The sequence below is a fragment of the Podarcis liolepis genome (genome assembly GCF_965112155.1).
Source record: "Podarcis liolepis genome assembly, chromosome: 17".
NCBI classification, from domain to species: Eukaryota; Metazoa; Chordata; class Lepidosauria; order Squamata; family Lacertidae; genus Podarcis; species Podarcis liolepis.
In genome coordinates, this window is record NC_139571.1 from 4713610 (window position 1) to 4728906 (window position 15297).

The 15297-nt window shown below is 43.9% G+C and overlaps 1 protein-coding gene across 5 annotated transcripts in view; it reads right to left on the reverse strand.

The window, feature by feature from the left end:
- Positions 1–15297, reverse strand: part of HUWE1 (HECT, UBA and WWE domain containing E3 ubiquitin protein ligase 1) — a 96265-nt gene that overhangs the window by 40230 nt on the left and 40738 nt on the right. For 3 of the 5 annotated variants that reach the window (XM_083482695.1, XM_083482694.1, XM_083482693.1), the window contains exons 22-29: positions 14940–15031; positions 14526–14737; positions 9752–9809; positions 8569–8745; positions 4814–5059; positions 4571–4704; positions 3772–3872; positions 2128–2322 (exon numbers count right to left, since the gene is read on the reverse strand). In XM_083482695.1, coding sequence (XP_083338821.1) covers positions 2128–2322; positions 3772–3872; positions 4571–4704; positions 4814–5059; positions 8569–8745; positions 9752–9809; positions 14526–14737; positions 14940–15031 — 1215 coding nt within the window. Of the gene's footprint in view, positions 1–2127; positions 2323–3771; positions 3873–4570; positions 4705–4813; positions 5060–8532; positions 8746–9751; positions 9810–14525; positions 14738–14939; positions 15032–15297 lie in introns of all 5 variants that reach the window. The other 2 variants (XM_083482692.1, XM_083482691.1) reach the window with 1 other exon arrangement.

Here is a 15297-nt window from a genome sequence, read left to right on the forward strand (position 1 = left end):
AGTTGTTTATAAAGATGTTGAACAACAGGCCCAAGAACCCTGTGGCACGCCACTTTTTTCCAGGATGGTGAGGAGCTGTTACCAGCTACAAACCCACCCAAGAGCTACCTCATCCAGCCCGCATTTCACCAGCTTATCTGCAAGAATACCATGGGGGACATCAAAAGCCTCACTGAAATCAAGATACACTATGTCCAGCGCATTCCCCTGATCCACCAACCTTATAACATACTCTCCCTCTCAAAATGAGATTCGTCTGGCAGAACTCGTTTTTGAGAAACCCATGCTGGGTCTTAGTAACCACAGCATCCTTTTCTAAGTGCTCACAGACCAACTATTTAATTATATGTTCTAGCAATTCTCCTGCTACTAATGTCAAGCTCACTTGTCGGTAGTTACTTTGGTGTTCTTTTTTCTGCTTTTAGAAGATGGGAACATTTGCCCGCCTCCAGCCCGCAGGGACCTCACCTGTTGTCCAAGAATTCTCAAAGATTATAGACAAAAGCTCTGAGAGTACACCTCCAAGCTCATTTGCATGGTCAATAGTTAGGGGTGATGGCAGCTGGAGTCCAGCAACAGCTGGAGGGCAACAAGTTGGGCGTAGCTTATCAGGCCCTGGAGAACTGAATTCATTTAAGGTAGCAAGGTGTTCCCTTACTACCTCTTTTCTTATCTTGCGCTTCAGCTCCCTCCTTGCATCGTTTCTTCTGTTATCACCTGGTTGGGCACTACTTTCCTTTTGGTTGCAGAGGCAAAGTAGGTGTTGAACAGTTCCACCTTCTCTCTGTCATCCAATAACATTTCTCCATCTTCTCCACGCAAGAGACATACTACTTGCTTGTTCTTCCTCTTGCTTCAAACATAGCCAATGAAACCTTTTATTATTATTTTTAACCTCTCTTCCAAGCAACTCGTGTATACTCCTCCTTTGTGATTTCTCCTTTCTTCCATTACTTTTACGTTTCCTTCTTAAATCTCAGCTCATCTGTAAACTCCTTATGCAGCCACACTGGTTTCTTCAAGTGCCTCCCACTTTTCTTTCTTGCCAGAATTGTATGCTTTTGTGTCTTCAATATTTCACCTTTAAAAAACTCCCATCCAACTTGGACTCCCTTCTCTTTGAGTATTTCTGACCATGGGACTACACCCAGTAGATCCTTAAGCTTTTTGAAATCAGCCTTCTTAAAGTCCAGAGTGCATGTCTGACTACACTCAGCTTTCCCTTGTCTGTGTGTAATAAAAGCCAAGAAGACATGATCACTTCCTTCCAAAGTTCCCTGTACCTCTCCTTTTTGAACGTTTGGTAACCTGCTCGAGGAATGCATTATCCAAGTCCTCAGTCCGGCTTGGAGGTCTATAGAAGACACCCATAGTAAGGTCACTGTTGTTTTTGTCCCCTACAATTTTTACCCATGTACTCTCAACCTGCCTTCCATGCTCCAAGTCATGAATCTCTTCACAAGTGTACATATCCCTTACATATAATGCTGCCTCTCCCCACTTCCGGTTTGATCTATTGCTTTTGAGCAGGTTGTACCCCTCAATTTCTACATTTCAGTCATGAGACTCATCCCGCCAGGTTTCAGTAATGCCTGTCAGTCATGTTTGCCATCCTGCATTAAGAGCTCAAGTTCTTATTTCTCGTCTCCCATAGAGACAACTGCACTCATGTAGAGACAACTGAAGCCATGAGTCAGTCTTCTGCACACTGCTGCCTCTGTCCTCTGTCACCGCCACCCCTCTCTTCCTTCTCTGAGGAGCAGCAGGAATCGTTTTGTACATTGCAGCTTCCACCGCCACCTAAGTATGTTCTGAGGTCTGTAACAGTTGTTCTTACTCCTCTGGCCAAGAAGCAGTGTCCACAGTGAGAGCATGAAATCAATTCTGTAGCTCCAGAGACATACTTTATTCTTTATTTCTTAAAAAGGGTACCCAAAACCTAACACATCTTATAGCTTCAGTAAAGGAAGGGACATGTCATATTCCAGTGCCTTCTCTTTGTACTTCAGCATAAAAAGGAAAACAAGGAGCAAAATAGCATACAAAGAATTTTTGACCCCCAGCTGCATATTCTGCTTAAGCTCTTGTCTCTTTTCTTAACCACCCCCAATATTCTCCTGCTCTCACCTGACAAGAGGGGCTTGATCTGTTTGATCCTGGCTGCCATGGCTGGAGTGATCTTTGACTTCCCCTTGGGATCAGAGGAACTGGGCTCATCTGTTTCCATTGGTGCCAGTGTGTCACCATCCAGGCCAATTCCTTCTAGCAGGCCTTGAGCAGAGGCTTCCATGCTCCCAGCTGCCACTACTTCCGATTCACCATCTGCAAGAAGAATCATGTTAAATTACTAGTTTTGTATTCTTCCAGTTCTAAGTCAAGATCACTTGGAAACCTGGTTCTGCCAACCTATTTTCCACAATTCTACTTAGGAGGTACCGAGAGTCCATAAATTCAAATGTGCAGACAAAAGGTCCTTGGTAAAGCAATCACTGAAGAATGTAGCTCTATCAGTTGAGTTTAGGAGTTTGGAAAGGGACTTAATTATTTTTTTACATTGGGGCCTCCAACATGGTGCCAGCAGATGCCAGTGTGTTCACTGGTACCTCCTATGGCACCACAAAAGGTCTCAGTAAATAATCCTTAAATATTCATGATGCACGAGACATGTCTTGCTCTTCCTTATGAGCGCCTGTTTGCCCTGACTGGTTCAGCCTCTTCAACACTGAACATGCCACCTTAAGCATGTACATGTCACTGGATACCAGAGGAAAGATGCGAAGAGCTTCTGTGACCGAGCACATCAATGATGGATCTAGATGTCTTCCTTCCCACACTGACTGGGGAGGGGCATGCTCACATAATTCTGTGGTTCTGTCTTTTTTTTATCTATATATTTCCCTCCTACTCCTTCAGATGTGGCAAACATTTTGTGTTAAACGTTACACCCACAGCAACTATCTTGTGACTGGCATCCACAACATCCTCAAAATTCCAAATGTGCCCACTGGTTCAAAAAGGTCTGCATCTTACAACATGGTCATTTCAAGGAAGTACTTTAGAGCCAAGAGAATCAGGAACTGGACTGGACAACAAAGGGCACATGGAAGGGCAGGGGTGTCAAACTTAAATGGGTTGTTAGGGTCATACTCCCCCAGGGGCCACACTAGTTTTATTATATATTTTTACACACACACACACACACACACACACACACACACAATTTACTAATTCAGATGGCACCAGGGGGCTTTTAATAATAATAATAATTTATTATTTGTACCCCGCCCATCTGGCTGGGTTTCCCCAGCCACTCTGGGCAGCTTCCAACCAAGATTAAAAATACATTAAAATATCACACATTAAAACTTTTAGTTTTCCACCAAAAACCTTCAGGGCAATCTCAGTTGATACACCAAAGTTTTGACTGCAGCTCAGACAGTGAAGTTTGAAATCACAGAAATATTAGTAGTGCACTGATGCTACAGCATGCAATACCCTTCGTTAGGTCAATTGTGCTCACCCTGCCAAAGACCTCTGTTTTGTAGCCCTGAATAATGTGTAAAATGTAATCAGCGTTTTATGATCACACAGAGTATGCCTTGGAGGGTGTTTATATTTTGACATGTAGTATATATAGCGACTGAACTACAAAATATATCTTCTACAACCATGCTCATGTTGCACTGCATAGGTACCACAAAATCAAAGTTCCTCTAGAGATGCCACAGTATTCAGTATGTCCAGGATAAGGATCCTGCTTCCCACTCGTACCTGCTTTTTTGGCTCCCTGGGTGGAATTGGGGGCTGCTTTCTCTTCTTTCGGCACCAGCTTCTGCATATCAGCTTGGCCAAATTCACAACCTGAAGGCAAACTGCAAGCATGGAAAGGTAAGACACAGCCACAGGTGGCACTCATCTGGCAGGGCACGTTAGCCTACAGCACCGTAGAAAAACATTTAGCAATATGGAGCAAGGGGATGCACTACCCTTCACGCATGGGGCACAGAAATGAAGGATCACAGACATCTCTCTAGTCAGTGCTGAGCTGTTTATGCTCCTTGGGCTAGATGAAGCCCTCTCCACATTTCCATCTGGATTCTTGCGTGTTCCTCCCATGCTTTTGATCATTTTAGCCACATCAGCTTTTAGAATGATTGAACAAGTCTGGCTAAATAAGAACTGAAATTGCTGAGTGTGCTCCAAAGCTGCTAAATGGAATCTGGGTCAAAGTTCACTTAATCTACAGATGAGTTTTCCCCAAGAAACTGACTCTAGGTATGATGGACAAGAGAAAGCTCCTTGTAGCCTTTGCTTGCCAAGGGAGCATGTACTAATGGCTTCTACTTGACCATATTATGTTACACATAAACTCCTTAAGGGACCCAAGGAAGGCATGCATTTGAACAAGACTAAGACATTTAGCTCTCTTCAGCCCTCAAAATTCTTGTCTGCCAAATGACTTCTTGGAAGACATTAACCTGGCTGCTACTGATTTCAAATTCTGAGAGTAAATGATAAAACTGTCCACCACTGCCAAGCCCAAGCCTCTCAACCACCACATGCTCCATACCTGTTTGGTGTACATAGTGACAGCAGCACCGTGCTTTCCCATACCAGGGAACAGTAGAGTTGGCTCAACTTGCTCAGCACACTCAGGCCCAACTGGGAACCCCATTGGTTTACCGAGATGGCTCTGATCTCACTCTGTAATAAAAGAGATTGCTCTCTGTTAAGTGCCTGGACTACATTCTGCTGACAGAAAGCAGCGGCCAGACCAGGTGGGTCATTAACAAGGTGTGGGGGTTGCTCTTACCTGTCCTACCCGGCAGGTATGTACGAACATCATGATGTAAGCATGGGCAGCTGTCAGGGCATGAAGTAAGGGTGTGGCCTGGGCTGAGAGGGTGGCATCAGCCACATTGCCAGCACATGCCAACTCCCGCAGCAGGACCGAGCCACCAGGCGCCTCAATGGGCCGGTGTAGAGGCTCCAGGGAAGACAGGATGGAGTCCAGCTGGAGCAGGCCTTCCTGCAGGACCTTCGGTTCATGAGATAGCGTCTAAGGTAGAAAAGATAAATAATGACATCCATTAAACAAGGCTCAGTAAGTGCAGATCTCTGCCTCAAAACCACCCACTATACCAATCTCTGGTTCAGGATGTTCATTTTACAGTAGTGGCCTGTGGATTACTGAATACCTAGCAGCACTCAGAAGGTATTCATCACTTTCTCTCAGGGAAATATTGGAAACTTTTCTAGCTGTTAAGGCCACATTGTTAACATTTAGTGACTTAAGGCTAAATACAGATAATGTTTCCCCACTAATCAAGCTAGTACCACCAGCTTACTCACTAGCCCACACAAGGCTAAGCAACAAGTGCTCAGACTCGCACTCCAAACCCACCCACTAAGCTACCATGACAGAATTAGAAGAGCAGTAGCTGATCATATTACAGTTCAGATGTGGTTTCCCCAAGTCAAGAGATCACAGCATATTGATCACTGCCTGCTCAAACTAATAGAGATGTTGAGCTCCTGCAAAGAACACGGTAATCTAAATTATGTGGTTTTATCCCTGATGGGACAGATGTTTAAACTCATGCCACAACAGCATCCTTGATACATGACCTTTTTGGTCCCTTGATCTGTTTAGGTATTGCTTAGATTGGCAGAAGTGGACCTGGTAAGAAAAGTGGTGCTATGTAGATAATAACAACAACAATGACAACAACAACGATAACTTATTTCTTGTTCCTAGCCCATCTGACTGGGTTGCCCCAACCACTCTGGGCGGCTTCCAGCAAAATATAGAGGAGCACAACAAAACACCAAACATTAAAAGCTTCCCCAAACAGGACTGCCTTCAGGTGTCTACAAAAAGTTATAGCACGTCAGGTACACTGAATGAGAAAAACAAAACCCCTAAAGTTCACTGCTCCAAGTAAACTCTGTGGGTTTCCAAGTTTAATTATTACCACTCCTCAACTGTCAAAGTTAAACTGGCCTTCCTGAAGAGAAATGAATGTGATGATTGGGCTAATCATGGATCTAGAAACAGGTTGCAAGGTAAGAAAGCCTGTAATATTGGCACACTGAATGAAGCAAAGATGGTGGGAGATTGTGGGCATGTGGAATGATATGGGTATGCAAATGGGCACACATATTCTCAGAACAAAACAGCAAGTGCTGAGAATGACCCGACACAACTGCATGTCAGTAAGCGCTATTATAAATGCACATCTTCTGCATAAAAAGGCCTTCCAACATCCAGAAGCCGAGCATGACATTATACCCAGAGCTTCAAGGAAGTGTCGCTACCATGGATTGCTGAACACCAGAAGGCTGTATAAGGTGCTGCCACAGCTTATTCACCAGTCAGCATTTAAAGTACTGATTGATTTAGCTTTGTCTTGTTTCTATGAATGCACAAAGCCTCTTTCTCCAGCACACATCCAATAAAACACCTTGGTTTCATGCAGTTGACACATGCTCTAAACTAACCCAAACTGGATGGCATCTGGTTGGCCACTGTGAAAACAGAGTGCTGGACTCTGGGCCACAAGGATTCCTCTTATGTTCTAATATGGCCTGAGATCCAGGAATCAAGTACCATGTCACTTGCCAGGTCTTTTGGAGACAAGCAACACTTATGAACGTATCAACAGTCACTGCAAGCAAATGTTGAATGTTAAAGTGAAGAACTGGGTTTCAATGAAGTGGAGGCCACAGCCTATTTGAGACTACAAAGACTTGTAAGCAATAGATCATAGCAAACAAATAGGATGGTAAGGGTGTTGTTTGCTTTCCCTGCAACCCTCACCAAGCATTGTTTGAGGGGAGGGAATAGGCAGAGTCTTTCCAGCAGTGTGTATATTACTACTAAACTTTTATATGTGGTGGCCCTGCATCATTGCTCAGAGTTTATACAGGGAAGCCTTGACAGCCCGACTATGTCACCTGGACAGACACTATAAAAGAATGAACGTGAATTAGCAGCTGTACATTTGCTAATCAGCATCAGCCGAGAACACTAACTCAATGCTTTTGTTATTTTAAGCTTCTATATGCAAAGCTGGAAAATGAAAAATTGTTGGTTATTTTGCTGAAAGTAAGAAGTCTATCTATGGAACCAATTTGACAGTGCTTATCTAGGAAAAACTGGCTTTGGTTTGTATTGCTTTGAGGATTAAGAAGGTTTTTGGCACTGCTACTAAAACTACAGTAACTGGTTTGTTGATTTTTTTACTTCCTTGATCATTGCATCTATATCGTGTGGTGATGCAACATCAGCGGATTTGCCTGAGGAGCAATTTCATCAAAAGGCTCTAAAATTGCTTTTGATCAAGTAGTAGTTCTGGTCACCTAAAGTTTATTATTCCTTGATCAGTTTAACCAGAGCAGGAGCAGCATAAAAGACCAGTCTTAATTTCTAAGGGGAAAATGCTATGCCTCAAGTCTGTTTCCAAACAGTCATTTCTGATCTAGGGCCACTAGGGCCATTCTTGATGTGTGCAGTGTCTGAAGGAAATGAACTCTAAACCAACAGACAATGAGGCTGCAGCTTAGTGAGTTCTGGCACAAATTAAGCCCCGGCAGAGACTTCATGCAATTGAGATCCACATGATGACCAGTTTATGAATACTACTGCACACGCCAAAATGTGGAGCTGCCACCACATGGAACCACTGTCACCGTTGGACATCTTTTAATTGCTTCAACTAATTCCTGGCTTCTTCTAGAGAACAGGCTGCTCTTTTAAACTAAAGTAAAATGTTTCATCAGAAGAACCAGTTAAGGCTGAGTGGCCTCTGTCCTAAAAAGAAACTAAGCATTCTGTAACAACATAGCCCAAGTTCCGCAACCCCAAAAGCTGAACTTTGCAATTGGTATAAATTCTGGAACCCAAGCAAATCAGCAGGGTTTGTTTTGCATAATCATGCAGTTTAAACTGTTGAAGCATAAATTATTCTGCTTCTGAAAATCATATGGAATAGCCAAGAGCTATAACAGAATGTTAAAGCTCTGTTCCCCAGAAACGTTATCCTAGCCCTTCTGATTTGAGGTTTTACCCTCAAAACGTTTCTTTAAACCATAAAATTGTTGCTGCTCTCCCAACTCCACCCCAGTCAGTGAAATCAAATAAAAAGCTGAGATTCTTAGGAAACACAATTCTTCAGCTGGTACCGTATTCTACAGGTTTCCCATGCTCCTACAAAAGAGTTCTACAACTCCATCCAGGTGACAGAGTCTTGAGACACTGGCCCTTCTCTGGCAATACACTAAAATTATGCACATGACCACAACGAATGCTGGGAGAGGTGCAGAGGTCCTCTGCCAAGCTACATTTCTCAAAAAGCTCTATCTCCAATTAAAGAGCTTCTTAGCCCTTCAAAAATATGACCTGTTTGCTGTAATGACACAGTCAACAGGAACGTCTAGGAGATGCATTTTGGGGGGGGGGGGAGTAGGAGTTAAAGAGTAGGATTTCCAGAGGCTTGTGTGTACTTCCAACTTGATGGCAGTGATAATTACCTTCTGGAAAGGGAAATGTTGTATTCTCCTCCTTACCAATATGGATTTGCAGACTCCAGCCACAGCTTGGCAGGCTGCTGAGGTGGGGAAGTCTATAGGCAGGTTGGGCAGGCCCAAGATGGTGACTAGGGGCAGCAGGCCCTTCTGATTCACAAACTCCTGACAATGGTCATCTGTTGTATTGTTGCTGAGGATGGACTCCACAAATTTCATCTGGGAGACAGAAGAAGGAGGGTAGGGAAGAAAATAATCAACACTTCATACAAAAACAAAAGGTTGGGTAGCCTACACCCAGACCAAGGCCAAATGGAGAGTGAAGCATGGAGAGCTCTCAACTCCATAGTTTCTTAGATTCTATGACACACTCTCTAAATCCAAATTCACCCATCTTTCAAGAGGCAACTACTTAAAGCCAAAGAAGGAGTGTTTTCTTGGTCCAATATCCTCACAACCCTGTGATAGATGGGTTCCAAGGCTAGCTGCTCCAAAAAAAGCAATCAGTAAAGCAAAGTTTACTTTGACATTCCAGGTTTAATTAAAAGGACACCACACTCTCCCTGCAGATAATCAGCAAACCTGCAGTATCTTTTTTTTATTTAACTGATATGTTAAGAAAGTGAATATTACATGCTCAAACTCCTACCTCTTAAAATAATTCTATAGCTGGAAAAAAATGATAAAATATTGCTATTTTGAACATGTATTTGTGTCTTTAAATAAGACCAACACCAAGCAAGTTCAGGAAGCATTACTGAGTGACAAAACTGTGGCTACAAGAGCCATACAAATTCATTCTAACAACATGGCATGTGAGGCTGGAGACAAAAAAGGTGTCAGCCAAAAGAGCTGGGGGTGCCTGAATATCTCCCTAGACCAGGGGTCAGCAACTTAAGGCCCATGGGCTGGAAGTGGCCCACGGAGGTCGTTTGACCGGCCCATGAGTTGCCGCCAAACTTAGCTGCCTGCTCACGTGCTGCGCTAAACTGGTGCAGCGTGGGGACTCGCTTCCGTGGCACCGAATACTGCGTCTGCACATGCGCAGACACCAAAAATCATGGGGGCGTAAGCTCACACGGGCGCGCAATCCGGCCCACAGAGGGATCTCCGCGGGACCCATCTCGCCCAGGCAAGTTAAACCTTGCTGACCCCTGCCCTAGACACACTGAAGCCAATCCTGCCAAGGTATCCCTCAAGGACCACCCACTAATAGAGAACTTACCACATTAAGGATGTAGTCCATGAGTGGGATTGGTATCCGTTCTTCTGTCCCGACCACCCTAGAGGGGGGGAAAAAAGCCCATTACTGCAACCATATTGTTCAATACAGGCCTCCAGACACTCGATTTTGGGTTGTATATATGTGAGCTAGCTGCTCAGCTTGCGGTCCCCTTACAGTATTCTCCCCCAGCTCCCAATCAAATTTATCAGAGGGCAACCGCACGAAAGACACTATCACATTTTTTGCTCACCTTTCTTAGTCCTAGACGCGCAATATCCAGCTCCCACATCCCAGGTTTTATGCAAAGCTGTTTCCCAAAAAGATAAACTGGGAGAACAGAAGTACCATCGTTCTCTTCCAACAACAACAAAAATTCCAGAGGGCAGCCCTGCGCCAGGACTGCGGCAAAACCGCGCCTGAAGCAGTCCAGATTGCATCATGGTGACAAAAGATACCAGCATTGAGGAGACACCAGAAAAAGGCAAAAGGAGGGGGATAACTGTGCTGCCCATCTTGGCTGCTGGCCTCAAATTGGATTAAAGATGGGAATGTGGCAGGGGCCATGAATGGTCGACTGCCAGGCGCCATGGAGTTCTGCAGCAAAATGGAGCTGGGGAGGAGGAGGAGGAGGGGAGGGAACAGTTGGGCAGTGACGTAAAGAGCATGCTCGGTGCAAGGTTTGGTCGGAGAAGGAAGAGAAGAAAGAGAAGTCTGACACAGGCAAGGAGGGGCCAGGCAAAATGCTTGGGGTGGATGGGCGGGGGGGAAAGAAAAGTGGAGGATACTGGGACCTCTCCAGTCTGCACCAGGCACCTGCCACATGGCAGCAAGCAAGCCAAAAGGAAATCCGGCCCTGCAAGTTTGGCCAGAAGAAACATGGCTGCCTCCCTGAAACTAGAAGGAAGTTTAACTGTTTCTAAACCGCCACGCACACAGGTCTGTTCTCAACTAAGGCAATACAAAGAAACAAATGCTTAATTCAAAACAGTCTACTCTAAACAAGGATCTTCAAGCCAGCAAACAACTGGATCCAGAGCTTCTTAAGCCAGAAAACTCCCTATAAACCAGAACTGCCAGGGCAAACTTTTTCCCAGTGCCTGAACATTCTTCCTCCACCCACCCACTCTGCAAAGCATCATGCCATCTCGGGGCCAGCAGGCTCTCAGTGCAGGACCGCAACTACTCCTCTCTCATTTCCCCCGCGGCATTACCCAGCATATGGCACACATACAAAGTACCACATAGCCAGGAGTTTATGGGGTTAAGAAACCCCATAGACAGGAAACTTCAGAGTTCAGAAGTTTACAAAGAAACAGCTGGCAGGCACTCAGAAGCTGCTGCAGAGCTTGCCAAAGCATTGCAGAGCCAAGAGTCTCTGAGTAAGGCCTTCAGCGCAGCTGGGATCAGGGTGCCAGGGAGCAAGCAAAACTATGCCAAAAATGTTCAAGGCGACCCTCCATCCACCCCAAATGTAATCCTGCCCTTTGCTAGTGCAATAGGGGGCTCCTTGTCCCAAGAACTAATGCAATCATTGCTCAAAACCAGTTCGATGAAATATGTATTGGCTCAGGGACCTTCTCTATAACCGGTTTTGCCAAGATCTCAGCATTCTACCTGTAAACAGTCAGCAGACTAGATTTCACGAGCTCAGCTACAGACTTTCCTCAATCTATGTCATACTCACAACAAAACACATTAAGTACAGAATACTAGTCACCAGAAACACATTTTAGTGATAAAAATTATTCCTCAGCATCTACACAATCATGAGGCAGAGCTAAAGAAAGCAGACTGATCCTATGAATGTTTACTTATAGTGTATGTTCTACTGAGTAAAATTGTTCTCACTCCCTTGTAAGTCTGCAAAAGACCACAGCCCAAGTCTCTTCTCTGTAAAACAATCAAACATAAAACTCTAGTAAAAACAGAAGGTACCTGGAAGCATCATGTTTCTAGGGTTCTACCACATTTAGGAGGGGAAACACAATTCACACACCACTTACTACATGGCTGGGAGAATTTAGTTTCACTTTCCACAAAACCTGGCTTATCATGTCCTATGAACCAGGTATCATGGTGTAAAACAGGAATGAGGAACCTGTGTAAAAACAGGATTGAGGAACCTGTGGTTGCACTACATGTTGCTGCACTCCAGCCCCTATCATACCCGACCACTGGGCCATGCTACCTGAGGTTGACGGAGTCCTATAACATCTGGAGGGCCACAGGTTTCCCACGCCCTGGGCTAGTTAAATAAGACAGTTTCACAGTCCATGGTTTGAAGTTGGCTGGTTTACACAGAACAGGTTTTTAAAAATCACAATCTCTGATTTATATGTAATAAGTCAGGTTTTGTGGAAGTGAAACTAAACCCTGTAGGTGTCCTCTGAGGTGAGAGGAAGAACACAAGCCCAAGGCTCACAGCAGCTCCTTCCTGTCATGTTTTAGTCACATGGCCAATCTGAAAGCCCAGTGGTGGGATTAAGCAGGTTTATCAAGGTTTGAAAAGATCCAGCCACGTTGTGGTCCTTGGTAACTTATAATTTGGAAGTTTCTCCAAAGCAATGAGTACTCTGTGTTGATGCAATTTTTAGAAAGCACTTGCAGATAAGTTTGGTCATCTGAACAATCAAAAAAAGATTTAGTCAACTGACCAAATAGTGGTTAACTGTGAAAGTATTAATTAGAACAAAAACAGAAAGATAAACATATTTTATATTTATACTAATTACAAAAACAAAATTATCTGTTAATGAAATAATAAAGTTACTACCAAATTTAAAACAAAAAGAACTGTAGTGAATTATAACTTTCAATCATTTGAAATGTGAATTCGCTGAACTGTTCTCTAGCTTTTATCCCGAACACCAGGATCAATCTATGACTACATAATGAAATAAAATACCAAATAAAGTATAGCAACAGCAACCAACTAAAAAGTAGGTTTTAAATGCAGTTGTGCTAATTAGGCAGCTAGTAAGTTCAACCATTGTGGCTTGATGAGGTATGTGATTGTGGTCAAATGATAACAGATAGCAAATTTATAATGTCTAATCTGTCAATTGACTGGCATGCCAACCCTACCCATAAGCTCACAAAAGCCAATTTCTCCTAGTCACAAGCCAATAGAATTATGAGCACATTCCCCAGAGAAAAATTAAGCCTGCCAGGAGAGCAGGAAGATTACACATGCACAGCATAGAATGGAACTGAGAGGAGGAAATTAAATATTCCCACCCACTCTCACTTGCAAGTGAATTTCTCTGAAAGCCAGTGCTGCTTACTTCCGAGTAAAATGTATGTAAGGCAGGAAATAGGTAAGTGAAGAATCAGCTTCCAGAAACAAGAAAGAAAAGCTAACAGTACCACTTTGACTGAAACCCACCTCTGGGTTCTGCTGTGGTCCAAGTGATCTTTATAACAGCTTCACCCACCCTCTTTTCTTAGAATTGTGCTTTGTATAATACAGGGGTAGGCAACCTAAGGCCCGTGGGCCAGATGCAGCCCAATCGCCTTCTCAATCCGGCCCACAGATGGTCCAGGAATCAGCGTGTTTTTACATGAGTAGAATGTGTCCTTTTATTTAAAATGCATTTCTGGGTTATTTGTGGGGCACAGGAATTTGTTCATTTTTTTCTTCGAAATATAGTCCGGCACACCAGATGGTCTGAAGGACGGTGGATCGGCCCATGGCTGAAAAAGGTTGCTGACCCCTGGTGTAATATATCACTTCAATCACATCTCAGGGCTATAAATCCAGAAGCCCACTCTACCATTCACTGGCTATATTATGTTCACTGCCTAGATACTCTGTTCATTGTGTGGCACTGTAAACCTACTAAATAAACAAATGCAAACCATGAATCTAAAGCGTTATTTGTGAATCTGTGGCCTGCTTCAATACCAAACAGGTATTAAATGTTAGCAACCTTGTATTGAAGGGTCAATATCACAATAATGCTAAACAGTAAAATGACCATGGTCCTATCCTGTCTTGATTCAAAACCACAAGGCAGGCATGAACAGCAAGAGAAGTCAACATACACTCAAACAAATGCACCATTTCTCAAACAGTCTCTACCAAAAATGCTCAAAGGAATCAAACTTTACTCTTATGAAGGGCTTTTTCCTTTTTTGCAACAGTACACTTCACTAAATGAGTTGCCTCAAATTCTGCTTTTCCCTCAAATGTAGTGATCATAGCACACAGGAAAATGCATGCTTTGCTAACACACGAAGAGCTATGCAAATGCATTTTCTGCTGTGTACAATGTACTTGCCAGTCAACATGGGTAACAGCTGCCCAAGTACATTTTCTGCTATATGCAGCAACCTTGAGAGTTATGTGAAGCACGTTGACTAGGATCCAGAGAGTTGCTTCAGCTTACTCAGAGAGCCTCTGCTAATCCAGTGGGATGTAACTTTTGTATAGCTTACCCGTCCCAACACACCCCGTGCCGGCTCCAGCTGCTCTGAAACTCTCCGTTTCAAAACTAATTGCCATGTGGCATGTTGGATTGCCACTGAAGAAAAACAAGACCCCATTGGATTCATGGAATTAACTTAATGGGTTCTTTGAACCATCACCGTGCTCTTCCTAAACATGAAGGGCAGCCCAGTTGTTTTGCCAAGCCCCCCCACCCACCCTACCCTCAAATACAGGTTGTTTTCAAGCAGCTTTAAAAACTGATCAGAAAGCAAGTGCAGGCTAGACTTTGCAGCAAGCCACCATTCACAGGATTGCTGTATGTTATTTTTAGCCTCAGCTACTCACTGCTGGCTGGATTCTGCCTCACTCTGCTGCGTGGCATTGAAACTCTGCATAGCTTGCACCTCTTCCTCTTCTTCATCCTCACTGGAGGCCTCCTCTGCTGCATGAGTTGAGCGAGGTGGTGGAGCAGTGGCTGTTCCATCAGCCTTCTGAATGGAGGGCTTCTGGCAGATGTATTTAGGGTCTCGGCCCAGATTGCAGATTTCTTCTAGTAACTGCAGAACAGTGAACAAGCATGTTGGCATGGAACAGGTTCTTGTTAGGACTTCCAGAATACCAGTCTGGGGTGTTATTCTCCAAATAAGACTGCATTCAGGAAAAAACAGTGTAAAAGAGGCAACATCTAGGTGCACAACCTGGGAGGTTGGCAAGATAGAGACACAAACAGCATAGGAACCATTCTGTTCTGTTTCCTACCTTAATTATGGCTGTAGTAGCATCTGTCTTGAGTGTGGGCTGGTGCCTCATGAGCTCATCCACAGCACTTCCAAGATTGGAAGCAGTGTCCCCTAGAATGAACACCGGGAAAGGGGAGCAAATTAGATTTAAGCTATAAAGGACTGTGGTACTTGGCATAAACCAGCCCAGTCAAGTAAGTAACAATTTATTTTTGTCCTCTTAGTCTACATAACTCAATATTCTAATGAAACTTTAAAAAAAAAGAAAAAGGTTGAGTGTTGCATGAAAGGGAAACAAGGTATAAGGGAAAATAACAGAAGGCCAGATGGGAGTAACAGCTAATTTCTAGGTATGACTCTCTTGCAGACACTGTGTG